The 22634-nt window shown below is 41.5% G+C and overlaps 1 protein-coding gene across 3 annotated transcripts in view; it reads right to left on the reverse strand.

Moving 5' to 3' along the window:
* Positions 1-22634, reverse strand: part of pde1cb (phosphodiesterase 1C, calmodulin-dependent b) — a 67921-nt gene that overhangs the window by 17309 nt on the left and 27978 nt on the right. For all 3 annotated transcript variants that reach the window (XM_028976008.1, XM_028976009.1, XM_028976010.1), the window contains 2 exons: positions 2755-2868; positions 484-666 (listed from right to left, as the gene is read on the reverse strand). In XM_028976008.1, coding sequence (XP_028831841.1) covers positions 484-666; positions 2755-2868 — 297 coding nt within the window. The remainder of the gene's footprint in view (positions 1-483; positions 667-2754; positions 2869-22634) is intronic.

Below are 22634 nucleotides of genomic sequence, written 5' to 3' on the forward strand. Positions count from 1 at the left end.
CTATTTCTTATTTCTTTACGGCAATTCATTTGTGCAGTGTAGCCTGGAACGTATTTGAATGCTGTGAAATAACCAAGTCTGATAAAAACCCATCCTGCCAGGGGGAGTCAAGAATTTGTCTTCTGCAAAGTGGCTCCACTTCTCTGTGCCCGTCAGGCCGATGATGATCTATGGCACGCAGCGAGGCGCTGACTCATTTACCCACAGCTCACGGATCCATAATGGCTTTCTGGGGGGACGTTTTAAAAATGCAAAGAGTATAAAATAATTCCTTCGGCAGGGAAAGCCCTCACAGTGGAGTCATTACATGTCCAGATGAACTGATGAGGAGGACAATGTGCACAATGGTCCAGGTGACGTACGACCGGAAGCTGCAAGAAACGCACACGAACTGAGGTGCTGGCCGAGAAATGTTTGCGAACGTAAGGCAGTCCACTTTCGGCCACGGCTTCCATTGTTTTACTGGCCCTGTAACGATCTCACCTCTCGACAAAGATCCCAGCCTGCACGGCGTGCACGATGCTCCTGAAGCGAGGCTTCTCCTCCGTCCGCCGCAACATCAGCCCCATCTGACGCGTGAAGGTGGAGGCCAGCCAGTCGCGCACCTCTGATGGCACAGAGTCGGACTGGATGTCACTGAGTTCATCTTCGGTGTCCACCAGTCGTCTAGGAAAAAACATGATATCAACTACGTTACAGAAACACTTAAAAGTAAAGTAAAGTGAAGTGATTTTCACTTGGGATACACAGCAGCACAGCACACGGTGCACACAGTGAAATTTGTCCTCTGCATTTAACCCATCACCCTGAGTGAGCAGTGGGCAGCCATGACAGGCGCTTGGGGAGCAGTGTGTGGGGACGGTGCTTTGCTCAGTGGCATCTCAGTGGCACCTTGGCGGATCGGGATTCGAACCGGCAACCTTCTGATTATGGGGCCGCTTCCTTAACCGCTAGGTCACCACTGCCCCAATGTTAAATTAATGTTGCAATGTTATATCCAAATGTATTTATTTATTCCTGTTTAGGCTTGAATATAGGACAGGTTTATTTTCTTTCTCCATTTAAAAGTACAGTGAACAAGTTGTCATTCAGGGTCTATACAAATAAAGGGACTACCAGTAGATGGCGCCAAATGCAACATTTTGTAAAAAGCATTTTAAGCGAGCTGGCCACCAGTGTTGTAATTGTGAATAATCGTGTGCTGTGCGGTGTTTCACAATCACTTTACTTTCACTTTATTTCAGAATCTTGTCTTTTGTTTTGTCTCTGTATGAAGCGCGGCAGGAGATATTCTGAGTTCATGTGAGGATGGGAAAGCCGTATCTGTGATGTGTAGCCAGTGCAGGCGGCACGGCCTCACCCTGTCAGCGTGAAGGACTCTTCCCTATCGACCCTATTGACTCATTTCCTGCTCTGCAGCATGAGCGATTCCCTGGCTGAGTGAAGGAAATCCATCCACCTGCTAAGTCACCCCAGGTTTCAACCTGCCACACTGTAAATATGACCCACAGAGAGCCATCGCTCCAGAATATGCTGATTTTTCACTACCTGACTGTGGCCGTTGTACAGACTCAATATATAATGGTCAAATTGTTTTGCAAATAGTTAAAGATAATTTGACTGTTTCGGTGTAACTTTGTTAAAAGAGACCATATGGCCAAATTCATGTTGAGGACTATATTAATTGAAATATTATATTAATATTTTGGTGGGTGTAATATAAGGGTGGTAGTAGCCTAGTGGGTAACACACTTGCCTATGAACCAGAAGACCCAGGTTCAAATCCCGCTTACTACCATTGTGTCCCTGAGCAAGAGACTCAACCCTAAGTGTCTCCAGGGGGGGACTGTCCCTGTAACTACTGATTGTAAGTCGCTCTGGATAAGGGCGTCTGATAAATGCCTTAAATGTAAATGTAAATATATGAGCCAAAAAGCTCACGCACTCTCTGTTCCACCAACACCCACCTTCTGCACCCTCCCAGGACCACTGCGCTGCCCCACGGCTGTGGAACGCCCGACCTCCACATTTGAGGAATGTGACAAGTTTTAAGAAAAGCCTGAAAACTGCCTGTATGCACTTTAAGATTTTTGGTAAAATGTAAAGTGCAATATAAATAAAGTTCATTAATATTCTCATTATTATAACATATTCACCAGCCTCTGGACCTGTGTTGATCACTTGTTATGTATGCGTTCGACCATTCTCAGCACATTAGCAATACTGACATGTTGAAGAGATGCTGATGGGGCTTTCACAGGACTTTTACAGGCAACATAAAATTGAGCCTGTAGCCTCATGTGGTCAGAAGTTGGCTAAGACGATTTCTAATACAAAATGCATATGGTAACAGAACGGGTGTTTCTAATGAAGTGGCCATCATGTTCAGCGTTTTTCATATTTCTGATAAGATCAGATAAAATAATAGGTAATCCTTTATTAGTCCCACTAGTGCGGAATTAACATTGTCACGGCAGGAAGTGGACAGTACAAGATGAGAGCAGCCAAAGAAATAGCACAGACACTATGTCAACTGCATAATACAAAAGTTCACTGTACAAATAAGCAAATAAATAGTCCTAGAATAGCGAATTAAAACTGTGAATGTGAGTTGCAAAAATAAAAATATATATAAACCAAAATATATATTTGCAAGAAGAAATCTGACAATTCTATCATTTTGATCATTTTCTGTGTAAACCAGGTGCCATGCAAATGATCCGCACTTGAGTTTTTCACTCCTTCAGTCCATACCTTGTCTCCTCAATGTAGACGGACTCAAGCACGGAGGCAGCGTACTCGAGGTTCTTCTTCAGGTCCACAAGGGATGCCTCTCCCCTCTCCAGCTGCTTCACAAGGCATCGCAGTCTGGGGAGGAATCAGAAACATGCATATTTTAATTTCTAATTACATCTGATCAGATCAGGAAAGCAATAAGTGACACAGCAAATGAAATGTGATCTCTAATGAATAAGTGATGGAGATCTTATTTGATTTAAGATTCGTTTAGTGACGTTTCTCTGATCAGGGAGTTTTCAAATGTTCTCATGCTTCAGAGCATTATTTTCCTAAACTTCCTTTTTTCCATAATTTCTATTTTGAAATCCGTAAGATCATTTCAATTGTAAAATCAGGCAATTAAATAGGAGTGTATTTATGTTAATTGTAGACTGGAACTGGACAAGGTGACTGGAATGAGACTGATCAATGAAAAGCTGGATCCTACGTCTCCACAGGTTCTAAATCAGGTTCATTCACAATCTATTAAACCCATAATAGATTATTCATTTTAGTAATGTGATGCATGAATGTATGAATTTACTATGTGCTGATATGAGATCAGAATTAAGTAAATACAAATATTTTTACATAGAAAAATATTAAAAACATGACCAAATAAATAGTAGTGAGACACAGTGAAAGTAAAGTGTATGTCTCACTATAAAATGAACAGATTTTGACACAAATGGATATGTGGTTTCAGGACAACAAAACACTTCGTTACATTTCTTAAAAGGTTCATTACATTTCTTCTGCATTTGTAAATTGGCTTGTGAATCATAACCTTCTGCTGTTAACGGAGGGAAATATGTTGCTTTCTAGAATGATTTGTAGCGGCTCCTGGCGTGCAGCAGGTAGAATTTAATTCTAGAATTTAACTCCCCTTATGTCAGACATGGATTGTCGTTGGCCATTAAGGTTTTTTTTATTGTGTTATCTCACACACACAGACTTCTGGCTATTCTTCTGCGGAGCACGGAGCAGAGCCTTGCAACAAAACCCTATTGATTATAAGCACAAAAGTCCACTGCTGCAGCCTTATCGCAGCCTTCATTTAATGAGCCTTGGAAACCTTTATGAGTCCTCCTCGAAAAACAGTCCCAGTTCACCAACAAAGCGTCCATTTCCCTGCCGTCTTTGGCAGGTACATTGACCTTGAGGTAAATATCCCCCAACCTTTCATTAAATGTTTATGAGGTCAGTTTGGCAAATATAGGTATTCAGGTCAATTCAAGATCTATTCACCCCCCTAATGTTACACTGTCCATCAAAATACAATGGAAAACCTCTTTATTCTTCAAATACAAACCTGGGCTGTAGCATCCCCTCACCAGGTGTTATGAGTCCAGATCCAAGGTGTTGAATAATGATGGTTATTGAATTAAATGGACAAAATTAGTCTTCCTTCACGATAGTTCAGATAAAACAATAGCTTTAAGCATGGCGTCTCCTTCCCTTTACACACTTCCACCTAACCCTCCTAAGCCAAGAAGTGAACCCAGTGGAGCCCAGTGTTCTCCACCTGTCAGCCCAGCACAGTTTCTACCTCAGGTACTTTAGGATTTGTGAGCTGTGTAAAGTGACAATACTGCATGGCTTAGTCACAAATGAAATGAAATTAGTATTAGAAACCGGCATGAACAGCTGTCAGTTTTAGATGACTGAACAGCTAGATACATCAGCTTTGGGTATGATGACAATGGATTAAGATAGAGACAAATGGTGGAGCCAGTCAAGGGCTTAGAAAAAAATATACATATATCTCACATCAGTATGAATGCTAAAATTACTATTCTTTACACAGGATTGTCACTTCATTCTCATGGAGTGGGTGCATGTGCACTTCTTCGTTGTTTTATATGCGCCCTGAAAGCAGAATTCGAAACCGGCCAGTTGGGAGGAGAACCGCCCCATCTGGCAACAACACTCAAATGTTTTTGAACCAGAATGACCCGAATCAATGCAGTGGGTCGGATCAGAGTAGTCCATGGTTTGAGCCTGTTTCCTGTCCTTTAGAAATACGAAATTCTGATGGGAAAAGATTTGGCCTGAGTGTCACGACAGATGCATGTGAGAGAGAAATCTGAACGTAAAACTGACTACAGCCAGCTCGTGTTTACACACTCACATCACTATTCCTGTTTTTGTGGGGACAGATTGGTCCAACTATGTCAATTTGTAACTGCCTAGGGGCAGATTTCTACATTTCTGTGCCTATATGTAGCCTCTTTGTGCGGACATTTGGATCCCACTAAGACAAAATAATTTTTTTGACACAGCTTGTCACCTGGACTGCGCTGGGCACCACTTGCAGGTCCCTTCTGGAGGTATTCTTACAATGAAACTGGGTTTATTATTTTATGCAACTGGTCCAAGTGAATATGTTTATATGCACAGTGTGTTGACTGTGTGTGTGTGTGTGTTTCCTGTTTTAAGTTTATGTTTTAAAGGGTCTCTGGGGACACAGATGACCTGAATTTTGTCCCGGCTGTGTTTCTCTGCCTCTTTGACACAGCGTTCATTTGCTTCTCTTTGGATTTTAGAGATTTGGTTTATTTATTTTCCCAGCAGCAGAAGAGGGGCGAGAGAGGAGATTAGAAATGTTAGTTATGTTCTCGTGTTTGTGTGTGTTTTTTCCCATGCTTCTTTGCTTATTTATTTATTTCCGAATCCCTCTGAGCCTTGCTTGACCTATCTGCTTCTGAAAACAAGAAGGACAAACTCCCCTCCCCGTTCAGTGTCCCCCAGCCTTTTGACATGGTGCATCAGCAGAGTGGTCAGACCCAGACGCTGAAGCAAACATCAATTGGGGTCATTCCAATAACAGCAGTCATGGTATTTTCCACAGAGCAAATGCTCGCCGTGGCAAAGCACGTCAGATGAAAGCGCGGAGAATCCTTCCGAAGCACTACAGGCGGCTCGGTGTCTTGTGCAGCTTTGACAGACATGACAACGCTGGTGATGTGTCATTTCCAAAGCCTTCCCTTCAAAAAAAGTGGACGGATTTAAAAAAATAATTGACGTTTGTCTTCATGCTGATGGCATTCACATGTCAGCCGGGGTGTAATCAATGCCTCTGGTCAATGTGGTCACAGACGGGGAAATTTTGTGCCACCCTGGGACAACTCAGACCTGTCTGACAGATAACAGCCCGGTTGAACTGAACACCTGATCCCCTCTCAGATAGCGTCCTCACAACAAATCATTGCGCTTTAAGCCAAGTTTGGTCTGTTTCTCCAGTTGAATCGGGTGCCCGTGCGATAAACGAAGTTGAAATCGCGTCTATTTATAGAGAGCAAACGACTTCATATTGTCGTCTATCCCGCTGCCTGTGATTTACCGCATGCTTGGAGTTCTTTAATAACGCTGAGCCGTTCAGAAGTGACACTGTCCATCATAATGGGAAAACAACAGCGATGCTTTATGCCCGACAGACAAAACCCTCTTCTCCCCGGTGGGAGTTTGACGTGACAGATGTGTCAAGGCATGCGTAGGAGCTGCGCACTGTTTCATACGAGCGTTCTGTAGGCAGCCTAACTGTGTCAAAGAGCTACCAGTCAAAATTATTGACAGCTGATATCAGCGTCATTGCTAACTTGCATTCACTTACTCTTTTTTATAAAGTGATTAGGGTGACCAGATATAAACAGATCAAACATGGGAGTGGTAAGTCTACGAAGGAATTTCGTGCAAACTTTACCCTCTTTTCTTATTCCAGAGAAAAGCAGCTAGAGCATAAACACAATCTAGCACACTACTGTCTGTCATCACACCAATAAGCCTGTCAGGGAGGACACTGTGAGCCATGTCAGGTTTTACAAGCTATTAACATTTGTAACAGAACAAGCTGACATCGACCAATCAACACAGGGGGATTCGCCCAATCTGGCAACAATCCTCTGAACTCCTTTCAGTTTTCTTGATACAATGATCTTTTTTTTTAACCCATATGGCCTGAAATCAATGCTAGTCAAGTTAGAGTTATCCACGGTCAGAGTTTGTGAATATCCTCTGCTGTAGTCGCAACACTATTGGCGAGTCATTCAAATTTGATGGGAACAGATTTGCCATGAAATTGAAAATGTGACGCCATAAGCGTGCAACAACTAAAATCCCGGTCCTTTCGATTGAAATGGTAGGATAAGAGTTTTGGTTTTGAAATACAACTTTTGCATAGAGAACTTAATATCACTGCTGAACAGATACTAGCCGAAACCATAAACTCATTTAGGTACTGCACCAGTAAACAAGACTAAATGCAGAATTCCCAGTACTCATTTTTAAAGAACTGTCTGCAGATCGTGTTGTCTGTGCCATGCGTGGTAATCTGTCATTTTCTGGCTTCTAACAAATTTTCATGACAGAGAATGGATTTGCACTTCAAATCAAAGGACCTAACTACATTTCATCACTCGCCACGGGCCTGTTGCGTCCCACTGTAGCAAATCCACCACTTTCTTGCTCTCCGCAGAACCACTTTCTTATCATTATGTGTGTGTTTCATAAACATCAATATTTATTATTGACTGGGTGCTTCCTTATGAAATACCATCTGTCTCATGTGTATTTTGACATCATATTTTAAAAGTTTACACAGCTAATGCATAACTAAAAACAGGCGTGGCAACAAAGTGGTATTAACAGCACCGGGTATGGGGGCAAATCAAAGAAAAAAAACTGACAGAATTTTAAGGAATAAATGAGTGTTTCAGAAGGAATGTGCAATACATATTTTTATTATAAATCAAGGCTATGGACTTATCTTCCCATAGTTCCATTCCTTCAAAACACTAATAAAGAATGCATTTTTTTTAAATAGTAATGGATAGAAAAAAAACTGAGGAACAGGTGAAATCTGTTTAGGTCAGATTGTGCTTTTAAGGTCTTCTTCAATTTCTGCCAATTGAATTTTTTTAATTTTTACAACAATAATCTGTACAGAAAAATTGACTAGAACTACCTAAGCATTATCTAAGAACTAATTGAGCACAGGCTGCCAATAATGTTTCATTCCATAGCTGTGAATTTATGCTTAGCTGTGAACTGAGAAGAAACATTTTTCTAATGAACAACGCCTGCTATATAGCAACAGATATACAGCAAGAAAGGGTCCAATGTTCAGCACAAAACAGAAAGAAGAGCAGTTAAATTTAACAAAGAACCTGGCGATAAAGAATCCAAGTTTAGTAGAGTTTAGTAGGGTGTATGTTTTCTAGAAAACAGGCCCAGGAAGCCTTTAGGCTGACAGCTCAATGAAAGCCAGTGAAAGTCAAGTCAGCATTTGGCTGGAGCATTCATCAAGCATATGGACTCTTGCCGAACAGCAGTGTCCAGCCAACAGAGCACATTAGTTCTTCAGAGGCATGGCCAAGAGCAATTCATCTTGGGTTGTGCGCCCGGGTGACTGGATGTGAGATTGTGATTTGTGTGTCGTAGACACACCTTCAATGCATATTGTAAATCCTATGTAATTAAGGAAATGAACCAAACGGCTGAGAAGAGCTGCCCTCTGTGCTGGTTTCTGGGGTTTTACATCCCCTTACCTTACCTGTCAGGATCCCTGGATCAGTGCAGGCAAGAAGGGAGGCATGACACGCAATACAGGACCGTGGTAAACATAAAAAAAAACATTCAATGACCTGACAAAGAATAAACACAAGGTGGAAACAGTCAGGTAATCAGGGGTAAACTCATGGACTCCATGGAAACCCCGGACCGGCACACGAACCCAGACACCTCCTCACGGTCAGAACTGTGATGTAAGGATTTTTCATCATCTGTGACCACACATTCTTATACTGCATAAATTATACCACCACAAAACTTACTAATAGAGATCACCTCTTAGCCACTATTAATTAAAAGCCACACTGGGTCAGTGGTGGCCTAGCAGTTAAGGACCATACCTGCTACACATATTTTATGTTTAAAAACAAAAAAAATTTTAATATTTGATTATGTTTGCAATATTTGCATGTTGGATTCACTTGAATATTTGCATTATTGAGGTCAATAGCAGTCGCAAAAGCATTTCACTGCATATCGTGACAAATAAAATTAGAATTTTTAATTAAATTTGGGTTAGTCTTTGTTCATTTCTATTCTTTTTGACCCTCGCACCGGTTTTATTTGTGCTATAATAAAACTCCTTTCGCTCTACAATGCTACTGCAAGGCATTCCCCATGCCGCTCTGAGACATTCTGAAGCACTTTAACAGCAGTTCCACTGCCCCAAAGTGCCGTAAAAACATAGAAGGATAAAGGCATACAAATAAACACAATAAGTACAATGTGAAAGCTTAAGCTGATAAAGCAGCTATGGGTTTCAGAGCATAAGCGCAGTGCATGCTGTGTTCGGCCTGAAAATGCCTTTAAGGCAAGATCGTGAGATGTGCAAGAGGGCGTCGCCGTTAGATATTAAAGCTCTAGGGGTTGGCTGAGGATGACCAACATCAGTTATGTAAGGTGGGGCCTGTCCATTTAGACCCTTTAAAACCATCAACAAAATTTTTAAATGAATTCTAAAATACACGGGCAACCAGTGAAGTGCAGCAAGAACTGGAGTATTGTGTCGACTCGTTATTTACTAAGAAAAAAGAATTGCAGTGGTCAAGCCACGATGTAATAAAAGCATGTATGGCCTTCTCAACATCATTAAAAAGTAAAAAAGTCTACACTTGACTACAGAGCTTATTTGCTTGTGTAAGTAAATACATAGAACGTATAGACAATACAGCTCCAGCACAATCATCAAAACACCAAATGAAGAAATGTCCACGCAGGATCGGTCCCAAGGAGCACTGAAACTGTTCTGAAACGGAATGACTGAACCGTAAACACCCCCCACCGGCTGTGTTTTGAACAATTCAACAAGGTTCTTGTCAGAGTATCGCCTCATAAGCCAAGATTCATTCCACCTCCCTCTGTCTCTCAAAGGTGGTAGGGTGGTAGGGTGGTAGTAGCCTAGTGGGTAACACACTCGCCTATGAACCAGAAGACCCAGGTTCAAATCCCGCTTACTACCATTGTGTCCCTGAGCAAGACACTTAACCCTAAGTTGCTCCAGGGGGGAACTGTCCCTGTAACTACTGATTGTAAGTCGCTCTGGATAAGGGCGTCTGATAAATGCTGTAAATGTAAATGTAAGGTCAGACTAAAAATGCTGCAACAATCACTGACACGACACAAATGGAGGACCTTTTAATTGTTGCATTCCTTTTCCATTCCAGTTACGTTTGCTCACTGTGACTCACACATCCTACTTGCGTGTGAAGAGAAAAGTAATCGACAGGAAAGAAATGAAAGAAAGGCAGTGCAAGGCAACGGAGGATCAGTGCGGTAAAATGTCAACCCAGAGTCGAGCCTTTAACGGCACTGACTGAAATTCTCGTACAGTCCTCATTCTGTCTGTTCCGAGGGCGTCACAGGGTCTTCCTGTTCATGCCGCCACCAACGCAGAGAAGGTGGAGGACAAGTGTTTCCTGAGCGTGCAGAAAGCAGGATCATATGGACATATCCCAGCTCGGCCGGCAACACGTCTTTTTGGACAATGGTGGGAGAAGCGGGATTTTGAGAGAGTGTGATGAACATGTGGTTGCCATGTTCAAATCCGTAAATATGTTGAAATCCGTAAATTGTGCCTCAACATACCTAAATCTGTCCCAGAAAACTGAGATTTAACTCTCTGAATGTCACACGGTGAATATTTTCTTGTTTTAGAGGGGCATTGCAAGCCAATTCATGTCCTTATCAACCTAAATGCAATCAGACCCAATCATATCTTCTTATTCTTCGATGAATGGTCTGTGATGAAGCTTGTATTGGCATTTCAGTTAGGTTAACTATTGTGTTGGTTTGCTGTCACCATCAAAGTCCATCATTTTTCAGCACTTTGATTTTGGTGACCTGGATGGACCCGGCGAGTAAACTGAATGGAGACAAAATAGATCAGTGAATGCAGGGCTTAACATTTGGCTTAGCATTAACTCTCTTATCTCCCAAAAGAATCTGTTTTCTGCTTAATCCTTAAATGGAGCGGAGAAGACGTGGAGAACGCATACGCACAGGCACATATGGCAAACACATACTCTCACAAAGGTGGGCTTATAACAACCATCTGATGACATCACGATGAAACGGCAACAAATGAGCGTGCGTAAATCATCCGTAAATCCGAGCTTGTAAACACTGGACCCAGCGCCGAATCTAGACCTGTCCTACCGCCCATGAGGCCAAACGGCTCTGCTGGTAATTCTCTCTTTATCTGTCGTATTGACGTGTGTCTGTTTAGAGGGGAATAATCCCCGTTCTCGTGCAGGCAGAGTTACATAATCCAGCGGATTAAATTATGCATTCTGGATGGGACGGCCTCATCACAGAAATGGAGACAGTTACTGACGGACCCAGATGGTATTCAGTCGGGCGTCACGTGGGCCGCGCTGGGTGAGGCCAAACACTTGATGCCACTTCATCAAACCACACAATGTTATTTCATTTCAAAGCTATTCTTTTGATGTCACGATACCATTGTGTCTCCACACATTTCCGAGGGCAAATTATTCCAGAGCACCACCAAAACCTTTAAAACTCATTATCTGGGGGAACAGAATTGATTAAAATAAGACACAGTGCTCACATGCTCCGGACAATATTACTGTTCATATCACAGTCATAAATTATAATGTGTTAACATCATTTTTTTTTTAATTCAGGTGTATTCTTCCTTTAGGAATAATGTTTAAACAAAATCAATCTGATGATGAAGAAACCCCCAAAGTCACAATTTTGCTGCTGGTCGTCCATCAGTGTTTACGAGTGCAATATGACAAAAGACATTTGTGATCATGCCAGTGAGTTTTCATAACTTTTTAACCATTCCCTAGTCCACACTTTTTCTGTGACAGTAGTCAGAAACCTATATTGGCCACATTAGTAAAAACAATTAGCAACGTCTGCTTTAGTTTTAGTACTGTAGTATCTTCAAATGGATTCAAAACACATGCTTGACATTGGCTTTCATTGACATCAGTGGAAACATCAATAATTCCTTCCTCTGCATGCAAAACCTATACACATAAAGTAGACCAGATGAAACATCAAATGGCAACTATTGTGTCAGAAATATATATAATTGTTGTATCTTAATACAGGTTAGATTTATATTGAATATTTTATGTGAGTGTGAGTTCTAGCTATTTTTATCTCTTATTATAAGTTAACAAAACAACATTTGTTTTGTCTAAATCTTTATTGCCATGTCTGCATAAAGCACAGGTTTCACAATGGGCATTGACAATAAATACTATGTCCGCCTTTTGTAAGAAACCTGTACATTAACACAAAGAGCAACATCAAGCCCAAGGTTCCACACTTCATTCTTCCATTGTGGTTTCCTTAAAGGTCAATCAGTCACAGTCACACACTCTCAAAAATCCAATAAAATCCAATCCAATTTTCCAAAGGTCAACAGACCAACAGGACGTAGCACTCCATAAGATGAAAACCGCCGAAGGTCACCTGCACGGGGTGATATTATGATGCACACTGTAGGAGAGCAACTTTTTAATTGCTTTAAGCAGACATATGAGTTCCATAAGTGGCAGCCAGAGGCACAGCAGGGCTTCGCCACCATTAGTTCCCTTTACAGCTCGGTGCAGCGTGCCTGCATAACAATGCATTTTGCATACGTACTCAAAAAAAAAACAATAAAACCAGGTTTTCACCATAACAGTCACATGATTCACCCAAATAAAAATACTGGATCATATTACAAAGAGAAAAATAAATTGACACAGCGCTTGCCGACATTTTTTTTCTATGTTAGTAACCTACTAGGGGTCTGTTCACTGCCATTTGCCATTAAATGGATTTTCCTACAGGGAGAAAACTGAAAATCCTCTCTTGGCAAAGCAATGCGACCAGACAGCCCAAAATAATGTTTCTAATTAAATAATCTCCTCCAGACACAGCGATGTGAAATGCGCAGTCTGTTTTGGTAGAGCCCAGCCATTCCTTTTGTGCATTAAATTACAGAAAAAGCCAAACCGACTCCTCTAACTTTATTCCCAATTTGCCCAATCAACAACAGCCGGGAGAGCCAGCGACGACTTGAAATCTGATTAGGAAGCTGTTACAGTGAACGAGAAGGTGGCGCAGTGGCTGTTCCTCACAGAGTACCAAGCATCATGAGAACCTCTGATAATTCCAAGATTAAACAATGGAGTGAAACGACCTCTCACATTATCCAAATATCTAATTCAGCAAGACTGAGAGAGAAGACGAGACAACCTAGTTCCATATTACAAGTAGTATTTTAACGTAATAAAGCAATACTGAATTCTGGTGATTTTACAAGACTGCGAGAGAGAGAAAGAGACACATGGAAAACCTTTGAATCAAGTGAAAGCAATATGTCGTTATGTACCACAAATTTGTGTGTCTGTGTATTTAAGGCCTTCACAATCGACAGAGGAAATCACTGAGTCACCCATGATGAAGCGCTGATGTAGGACGCTGTCTGAAGAAGCCCATAATCAAGCTATGTTGCCCTTGAGAGGAGCTGTAGATCAGCCTCCACTGTCACAGAGGCTAACTAATAATTGGCAAACTAATAATCTATAAAGAATGTGAACATCAGAGATCTACACCTTTAACTACAACACTGGTCTTATAGTGTTATGATGGCATATTGTAATATTTAATGCACTCAACTTGCAATAAAATTCACAATTTACGTTCTTGCTGGCCAATGACAAGGAGTCCCACCAACATGAGAGATTTGTGTCCAAACTAATGAATTCTGGCAATGCAAACAATAATTACACAGCCATCAGCGACAGAGTAAAAGAGCAAGGTGTAAGTAAAAAACAGATGTTTTTGCAACCTCAAAGCTTTATTTTGCATATTTTTTCTTGCTTCAGTAATTTTTTTATTTCAGTGTGTAAATTTTGTTTAATATTAAAAAAAAGTTTTGGCAAAAAGCTGATTTCATAACTAAGCCGCAGGCAAATTCTGATTAAAATTAGCATTTATGTAGAGCAACATTTCATCAAAAGTAATATTGCATTTCAGAGCAATAAATAAATAAATAAAACTTTCTCCAAGTAAATACAGTAACTGTTGGATGGACATGGGGCTTTGGTGAAAGAAAGACGTGCCCAGCAGATGCGTGATGACAGGGGGAACTCAGACCTGCTGGAGGTCTGCTATTGCAGTCCACTTGTGTATAATTAGCATCCAGGTAGTGTGTTAGAGTCCCAGCAGGTGACTATCGGTTGGGATCAGCAGAGGGCCAAGTAGGACAGTCCATGGAGCTCAGCCATGTCACATAACCCATAATCCCATAATCAGAAGGTTGCCGGTTCGAGATGTTTGCTGTCAAGGTGTTACTGAGGTGCCACTGAGTAAAGCACCATGACCACACACTGCTCCACGGGCTCCTTTTATGGCTGCCCACTACTCACCAAGGGTTAAAATTAGAGGACACATTTCGTTGTGTGTGCTGTGCTGCAGTGTTTCACAATGGCATTCTTTTTTCACTGTACTAGGACCAATTGAAAAACCAGCACACTCCAATCTATATTCTGTCAGTCCATGTTTCACCAACACTTTGGTCCTATCCGTGTTGAGCATGAGGAAATTGCGGGTCATCCGGTCTCTGATGTCTTTCAGACAGTTTTTCTAGTTTAGGGAGGTGGTGAACTTGACGATGGCTGACGATGACGTACATCTATGACGTAGATCTATGGATTGGCTGACCGAGTGGCAGCATGTATGATGAAAATAACAAAGGGTCCAGTACTGAGCCCTGTGGAACATCATAGGGGAACCTTGGCACCTTGGTGGTTTGGGATTTGAACCTGCAGTCCTTCAGTTACAAATCGGTTCCTTTCCTGCTAGGCCACCACTGTCCCAATGGTTGTCACTCTAAAATGCCCACGTAACGAGCCAGATTCAGGATATGGCCCAAAGCACATTAAAACCCCTCCATATGTTACACAGTAGCATAATCCCTCAGGAAAAAATATTTTCATATTTCTTGTGACTCACGAAGCAAAGTGCAACGGGGTTAATCATTGTGAATTCTGGTGTTTATTCTCCGGCACGAAGTTAAACAGCTTCTCAGTTCAGTGGTCCCAATTAAGCCTGATTAATTAGCAACTCAGTAGTGAGGAAAGATGCCGTGTCAATAGGACACAGTCAAGGGACCCACAGTATAATGGAGAGGTATGGATTAAGCATCTTTCCTCTGATTAAAGGATGGACTTCCCATGACTCACCTGGTGACATCACCGGTGGTTGGTTACCCTGGGTCACAGTATCACGCACGCTGGCTTTTCATCATTTAGACACGCAGGGGTACCAGACAGCACACAAAATTGTGTTAGACTCGGCTGTACACACTGTAAAACAATATCCAGAGACTGTGGGATGGCACAGTTGTAGTCAGCGTTTGACTTGTGGAGAAGTCAGGCGCATGTAATCTTTCCACGTTACATGCGCGTTATGTGCAACAGGAAGTCCTTTTGTTTGTAGGAGTTAAGTGCTGACAGTAGAAGTACACACACACACACACACACACACACACACACACACAGAGCAGACAAGATTCTGAGGGAAAGACGGCCTTTGATACTCGGAAGCCGCTGGGCTGGTAATCCAAACGCAGCCTTTCTCACACGGCGTAAGATGAAACACAGCATATATTAAACCCAGCGGTAAACAACATGGAGGACTACAGTCAACCCATAAGCAAAATTGCATTTATTATTTATTTATGGTACAAGAGCAGAGGATAATGGCTGTTTTGGTTTTTCCTTTAATGGAAAAACATTCAGAGGTCTTCCAAAAGCATTTAATTATGGAGTTTAATTATAGCAAATCGGTACAATGCACAGGAAGTCCTATAATGAATTAACAACATACCTCACATCCTTTTACACGGCAGGCCAGAAACCATTGGAAATACTTTGAATAAATGTAAGGGACTGGCTGTTGCAGTGTAGTGTAACAGTTCAATTGAATGGATGTGAGATGCATAAAAATCACCAGCCCTTCCCTTTATCACAGCAGATTCACTGTATCCTTTACACAACTTTTTGGAAACACCATGTGTCCAAACCTTTTCAAGCAGCAAAGCAAACGTCAGCGTACTAAACACACACCTCGTGCATTTAGTTCCATGGCCAAAAGGTTTGAGCTTTTGTGGCAAATTAATGTGTAACTGCAGAACACAAAAGATTGAAAGCCAGTCAGCAGTGTTGAGGAGTTACATGTAACATCGGTAGGTAATTTAATTACAACAATGTTTTTATTGTAATCCATTACTGTTACTGGAGGAAATGGTGTAATTAAACTACATTTACTTTCCGATATGTTTAATAATAGTGTAGCAGGAATCATGGGAGAGGTATTTGTGTCAGCCAATCAACAAGAAGTGGCTACAAAAATCCCTATGACGGAAACATTGTTAGTTGAATGTGACGACCTTGAACCTGCCTGGTCGGATGTTGAAGCAGGAATGTCCACACACTGTATCCTGCCACTGAAAGCCACCACTAAAGGGTTCAAATCAGTGACAGGCTAAAGTATTTCTAATGCTAGGCAACATCTGGCATTATGAAGCAGACATATCAAGAAAAAAGAAACCCACTCCAAATAAACATATACAGTACAGGCCAAAGATTTGGACACACCTCGTCAATTCTTTATTTTCATGACCATTTACATTTGTAGATTCTCACTGAAGGCATCAAAACTATGAATGAACATATGTGGAGTTATGTACTTAACAAAAAGTGGAGACCTGGCCTCCACAGTCACCGGACCTGAACCCAATCCAGATGGTTTGGGGTGAGCTGGACCGCAGACTGAAGGCAAAGGGGCCAACAAGTGCTAAACACCTCTGGGGACTCCTTCAAGACTGTTGGAAAAGCATATTAGGCGACAACCTCTGGAAGCTCATCAAGAGAATGGCAAGAGTGTGCAAAGCAGTAATCAGAGCAAAGAAACTAGATTATAAAACATGTTTTCACTTATTTCACCATTTTTTGTTAAGTACACAACTCCACATGTGTTCATTCATAGTTTTGATGCCTTCAGTGAGAATCCGCCAACGTAAATGGTTATGAATTCAATTTAGGTATTGAAGTGATTTTAGCAGTAGTAAGTTTAACACTGTCAGGTTACAAAATTTCCAAATACTCATTCAAAATTTACGAGTAATAAAATGTAATTAGATACATTACTTCCATATAGTAATTTAAATAGTTACACTGCTATTACAATCAAAATAGAGTAACATTGGTTTTCTCCTGTCAACAGGACCATGCTTCTGTTCAGGAGACATTCTGGAGAGCTTCGGTGCTCCAGCCGGTTACACCACAGGCAGGTTCTGCCATAAACAATTCATGAAGATTTCTGGATCGGAATGGCACAGGATTTAAACAGCCCTGCAGCGACTGTGCTTTTATCTGGCGAGGCATACATGCAGCGCAGCTGTACAGATGAACGGCGCCGATCGTTCAAGTCATGGGTGCAGCATACTTGTTCCTCTTTGTCCCATGAAATATCAGTTGACAGACTGTATTTTGGATTAATAATTAGATGACATGTTGAGTCGTGACATTTTGATTATTGACAGGCTTCCTGGTGTTGCAATGATGATTTTCTGACTGGCAGAGGAATTTAAAAAATCAAGAAATATACTTTGTATAAACGCATAGGGCATAATTAAAACCCTGGTGAAAATATGAGGTGCAGCGTAGCATAATTCCTGCCGTTAACCTCCCCGTCCACCTTTTTTTTTTTTTACCGGTATACAGGACTTTGCATAGAGCATCAACCCCCCGTGATGCTGATGGAACCAGCCAAAGACAAGTTGTGCTTCGCAGGACGCCGTCTCTCGTGGCCGCAAATGTGTGTTTTATGGTCTGTTTCCGTACTCAGGCACACAGGCAGTACGGGACCTAATCTGCGGCAAGAAAACATTCCACGCACCATTACACCATCACCACTGCAGACGCGAGACAGGAGCAATCTGCTGACTGTTCAGTCTGCACTACAATTAATCCATCTCATTCGAAATGCTGGAAACTCCTGGTTATTTTGCAGGGCATTAAGGCCAAATTCTCATCGTCCAAGTGACGTGAACGCTGTGCCCTTCAAAAGCCCTGTGATGAGAACAAACATCCTGACCTAGGGACTAGTAATTTAATGAGGCTGATTTATATTGATGAGGCATGAATAAATAATCAGAGTTCATACAGGAACCTCACAGTGGTGCAACAAATAGATCTAAGGTTACGTCCACAGCAGATGCTGCAAATTACAGAAAAAGGCGAAGCTGGCGAGGTAATAACTGTCTGTTTCACGCTCAGCGCCTCCCTTTTCGGACAACATTGAATTCGCCATGCAGCTGTGACGGGCACCGTGACAAACGCCAGAATGACCGTTCGGGTCATTATCCCGAAATGCAAAAACAAGGTTGCCTAAGTGCTGATACGTCACGACTGATGCGGCATGACTGCAGCGATTACATGCGAAACGTACCTAATTCCAATTTCGCTGTGAGCTGTTTTATTTTGAGTTTAGTTTTTTTTTATTTGTCACCTGATCAGGTTATAAAGGCTGCAGCGTCTACAGGGCAGCAACCGCAAGAGCTGGCCGAATTCTCTCAGATATCAGCTTTGATGCTTTATTTCTTATAACACTGGACCGTCCATTTTGAATGGAACGGAGGACTAAACAGTCGCCTTGTTCATCCTTGTCAACACATACATGTACAGTACAGGGCAAATGTTTGGACACACCTTCTCATTCAATGTGTTTTCTTTATTTTCATGACCATTTACATTGGTAGATTCTCACTGAAGGCATCTAAACTATGAATTTATGTACTGAATTTATGTACTTAACTTATGTACCTGGCCTCCACAGTCAATCCAGATGGTTTGGGGTGAGCTGGACCAACAAGTGCTAAACACCTCTGGGAACTCCTTCAAGACTGTTGGAAAAGCATTTCAGGTGACGACCTCTTGAAGCTCATCGAGAGAATGGCAAGAGTGTGCAAAGCAGTAATCAGAGCAAAGGGCGGCTATTTTGAAGAAACTAGAATATAAAACATGTTATTTCACCTTTTTTTTTGTTAAGTACATAACTCCACATGTGTTCATTTATAGTGTAGCAAACGAGCTCCATGATGGGGACAGACACCCCCTGCCTACTCCAATTATCCCCAACTACCAGGCAACAAAATCCCCCAACAGTCACCCTAACAGTACAACCTTCCCTCACCAACCCCAGAGGCAGCCCTTATGCAAATTAGGCCAGCCCTATTGGCTGCCAACGCTACCATAGTTTTGATGCCTTCATGTGTGGAACCAATCGAGCAAGTGGTACGGCGTGACAGGCGGCAAAGCGTCTTTTTTGTGAAAATGATGATTTGCTCAACCTCCAATCTGACCTATAACCCAAAACGCATCCTACATACAACAATGGCAGATAACACAATCATGGTTGTGTTATGGTATGCAGCAGCTGCAGAGGCTCATAAAGCAACTACAAGAAATCCTCTCTACCATGCACATTTCAAATGGAACATCTTTAACAACAACGTGTTTAACTCACCGTAGAGGAGAACCAGAAATAGGGAGTTACAGCGCCACTTACAGGTGTGGAAGGAGGTTAAAACCGTAATCGGGCTGTTCTCTCTGTCTCCGTGTGGATGACATCATTTCAGATAACGTCATGAGGACGATATTTTTTTTAAAACCAAAAACCCATTTTAGAGAAAAGTGTTCTTGTGTGGGCGGGGCCTAAATCTATGCAGTTGCTGTAAGAGGCTGGATGTGCAAAAGCCTATTAATTGTGTTAAAAGGTTTTATTTTGACATATGGAAAAAGTCAAATTGCACCAAACAGCACATAACTATCACTTTAAACTACTTTTCACAGTTAATCAAACTATGATTAACCATCAATAGAAAACTAAGAGTTTTCCCTATGTTGGATTTCAGTTGGCATTTACAATGTTGAAGATGCAGACCTACACTTTGGAGATTACTATTTTTGATTACTTTGGCATTTTCAAAATGTTTGATTTAATATGCTGTGTGCTGCCCACTTTATAATCAACCAAAGTTATAATTCACAGTCAAATACATTGGCCAGAACTGAAAATGATGCATGTAACCACACATTGATTCCCAGTGTTGGCCTCAGATATTTGTGGTTCTTGTTCATGTATACAGGGGCATTTGTAGGGCCAGTGACTTTCTCATTCAGTGTTTTTCAGAGCAGTTCTTTTATCAAGACCGAATTCCAACTTATTAATTATTTTAATGTTTTGTTTCTATTAGTTTCACATACACTCTACATATATTTTTCAATTTTGTGGACTACATCGGTAGGTGGTAGTAGCCTAGTGGGTAACACACTCGCCTATGTACCAGAAGACCCGGGTTCGAATCCCACTTACTACCATTGTGTCCCTGAGCAAGACACTTAACCATAAGTTGCTCCAGGGAGACTGTCCCTGTAACTACTGATAATCGCTCTGGATAAGAGCATCTGATAAATGCTGTAAATGTAAGTCTGAGGTTGCCCCAACTCAGAGCCTCCTTCATATGCATCCCACAAATGCATCCTTCTCTTCATCAGATGCATCAGATGGAACTATCACAGTCCAAACTATTCCATTATTCATTTAATGTCTTTTTTTCAGGACATGGCTGTTGCCATCATGCAAATATATTCCTCTAGAATATGGCAAACTCAACAAAACAAAAACTGTTAATTGAAACTGTTTATATTCTGCTGTAGTTGGGCTCAAGGTGGGCTCAATGCTCAGAGGCTGCAGACTTTAATAAAATACCAACACCAACATACGCTGTGTGTGTTCCCAAAGTTTGAGACACATCCAACATAAAACTGGTCCTACACCAAATGTGGAGTTGACTCAATGGTCAACCTGTGGATCTTATCATTTTGGTTTGATTTTTTGTCTTGAGAATGATACCTGATTAGAAAGTCAGAAAGTCAGAAACAACAGTATCTATATGAATATGTGCATACAAAAGAAAAAGGGATTGTTTTTTGTAATTCACAGCATAGAACAGCACAAAAAAGTTTCCTCTGCATGTAACCCATCACCCTTAGTGAGCAGTGGGCGGCCATGAAAGGAGCCTGGGGAGCAGTGTGTTGGGTACCATCATCAAGGGGACCTCGGTGGCACTGAAACAGACCAGGATTTGAACCCACAACCCTTCAGTTACGAGTCAACTTCTTTACCCACAAGGCCACCACTGCCATCAACAAAGCCCTATGTGAATGTTAATTCTTCTTAATTGAAGCTACATATGCTTTTAAAGTTCACACTCTGAGAACTGGGTATGATTTTCATCTCTCACACTGGCCTGAATCTTGAAAGTTAGGCCTTCACTGTAAGTTGTTCTGGATATATGTATATGCATATATGCATAATGTAACTGCTCTATTTGGGATGCAAGAATGAGGACACATATGCATAGAAAACAGATCAATCCTTGAACATTCTCTCAAGATCTGTGAAGGTTTAAAGTCAAATCCAGTTATATTTAAAAGTGTACAGATGGAACAGATGAATGATCATTCATCTAAATTTCCTCTGACTGGTGATCATAACTAGACAACACACCATGACTGAACCAGTCTGTTATTAACTTTACATTTAAGATTGCAGTAAACAATATATAACAGTATAGAAATGTATTGCATCATAATTGCTATTCCGCACTTAACAATTATGTCCCTGGCCAACCTTTATAATTGTAAAAGGGATGCCCTATGGCCTCATGAATACATCTGCCCACTGGGAAATTATGGTTGCCGGGAAATAATGTTATCAGCCGGCCTCAGGGCACCAGTCGGCTTGCCTTTCATGTGGCAGCACCCAGGCATGTACAGGTAATGTTTCTTAAAGCGCTCTGGAATTATTACGAGCAGGAGCAAATTGCCAAACGTGTCCCGATATCAAAGTTGAGCAAAAATCTGGTGTAAACCACCTGGCTGGCGGCCAATATTAAAGAAATTATTGTCAAGATTTCAGGTCGGGTGGAGGCGGGGCATAGTGATGCTGTTTCACACCTGCACAGACAAAGCACCTTAATTAGAGAACAAGGGGCGGAGCTTCCTGGAGAGAAAGCAGCACCTGACTTCATTTTGACATATAAGGAAAAAAAAAACTAATGTGCAATGGAGAGGAATGTAATTAACCATGGTTCTGGGGTTCATTTGACTTGGCAATTATGTGTCTAATTACCAGGTACAGAGAAAAGAGGAGAGCGTGAAAGAGAGGAAAAACAGGGAGAAATTGTGAGGGTGGAAAACTAGCTGTTAAAATATGAGGGATGCTGATGGAGGGGGTTTTAATTGCCTTGTGGTAAATGAGGGGAAAGGATCAAATTGAGGCCCTGATCTCAGCCAGAGCCAACAAATACAAAAAAAATATGAGAAGATTGAATCGCATTGCACGCATATTGCACAAAAGTTTGTATCTACCTCATAAAAAAAAAATACTGTCCATGTTATTACAGTAATATACATATAGGAGGCCCAGAGGAAGAAGAGATTCTCATTTCCAATTTGGTTTTGAAACACCAAGGCTTTTGACCTTTAACCCCTTAATCCCAAGAGTGCTGGTAGGTGAAAACTATCACCCTGATGCTAGAGTGTTCTTATGGTGACCTGTGGTTGGCTGTCGATGTGTGAGCTGTTAACACAGACCGAGCTGTATCTGGTGTCGATCTAAAGATTCATGTAACGTGGTTTAGCGGCGTGAGTAGATTATATGAAAGGCGTTTTTTTGTGGAATTTTTA

Source organism: Denticeps clupeoides, chromosome 4 (genome assembly GCF_900700375.1).
Source record: "Denticeps clupeoides chromosome 4, fDenClu1.1, whole genome shotgun sequence".
In the NCBI taxonomy this organism is placed as follows: Eukaryota; Metazoa; Chordata; class Actinopteri; order Clupeiformes; family Denticipitidae; genus Denticeps; species Denticeps clupeoides.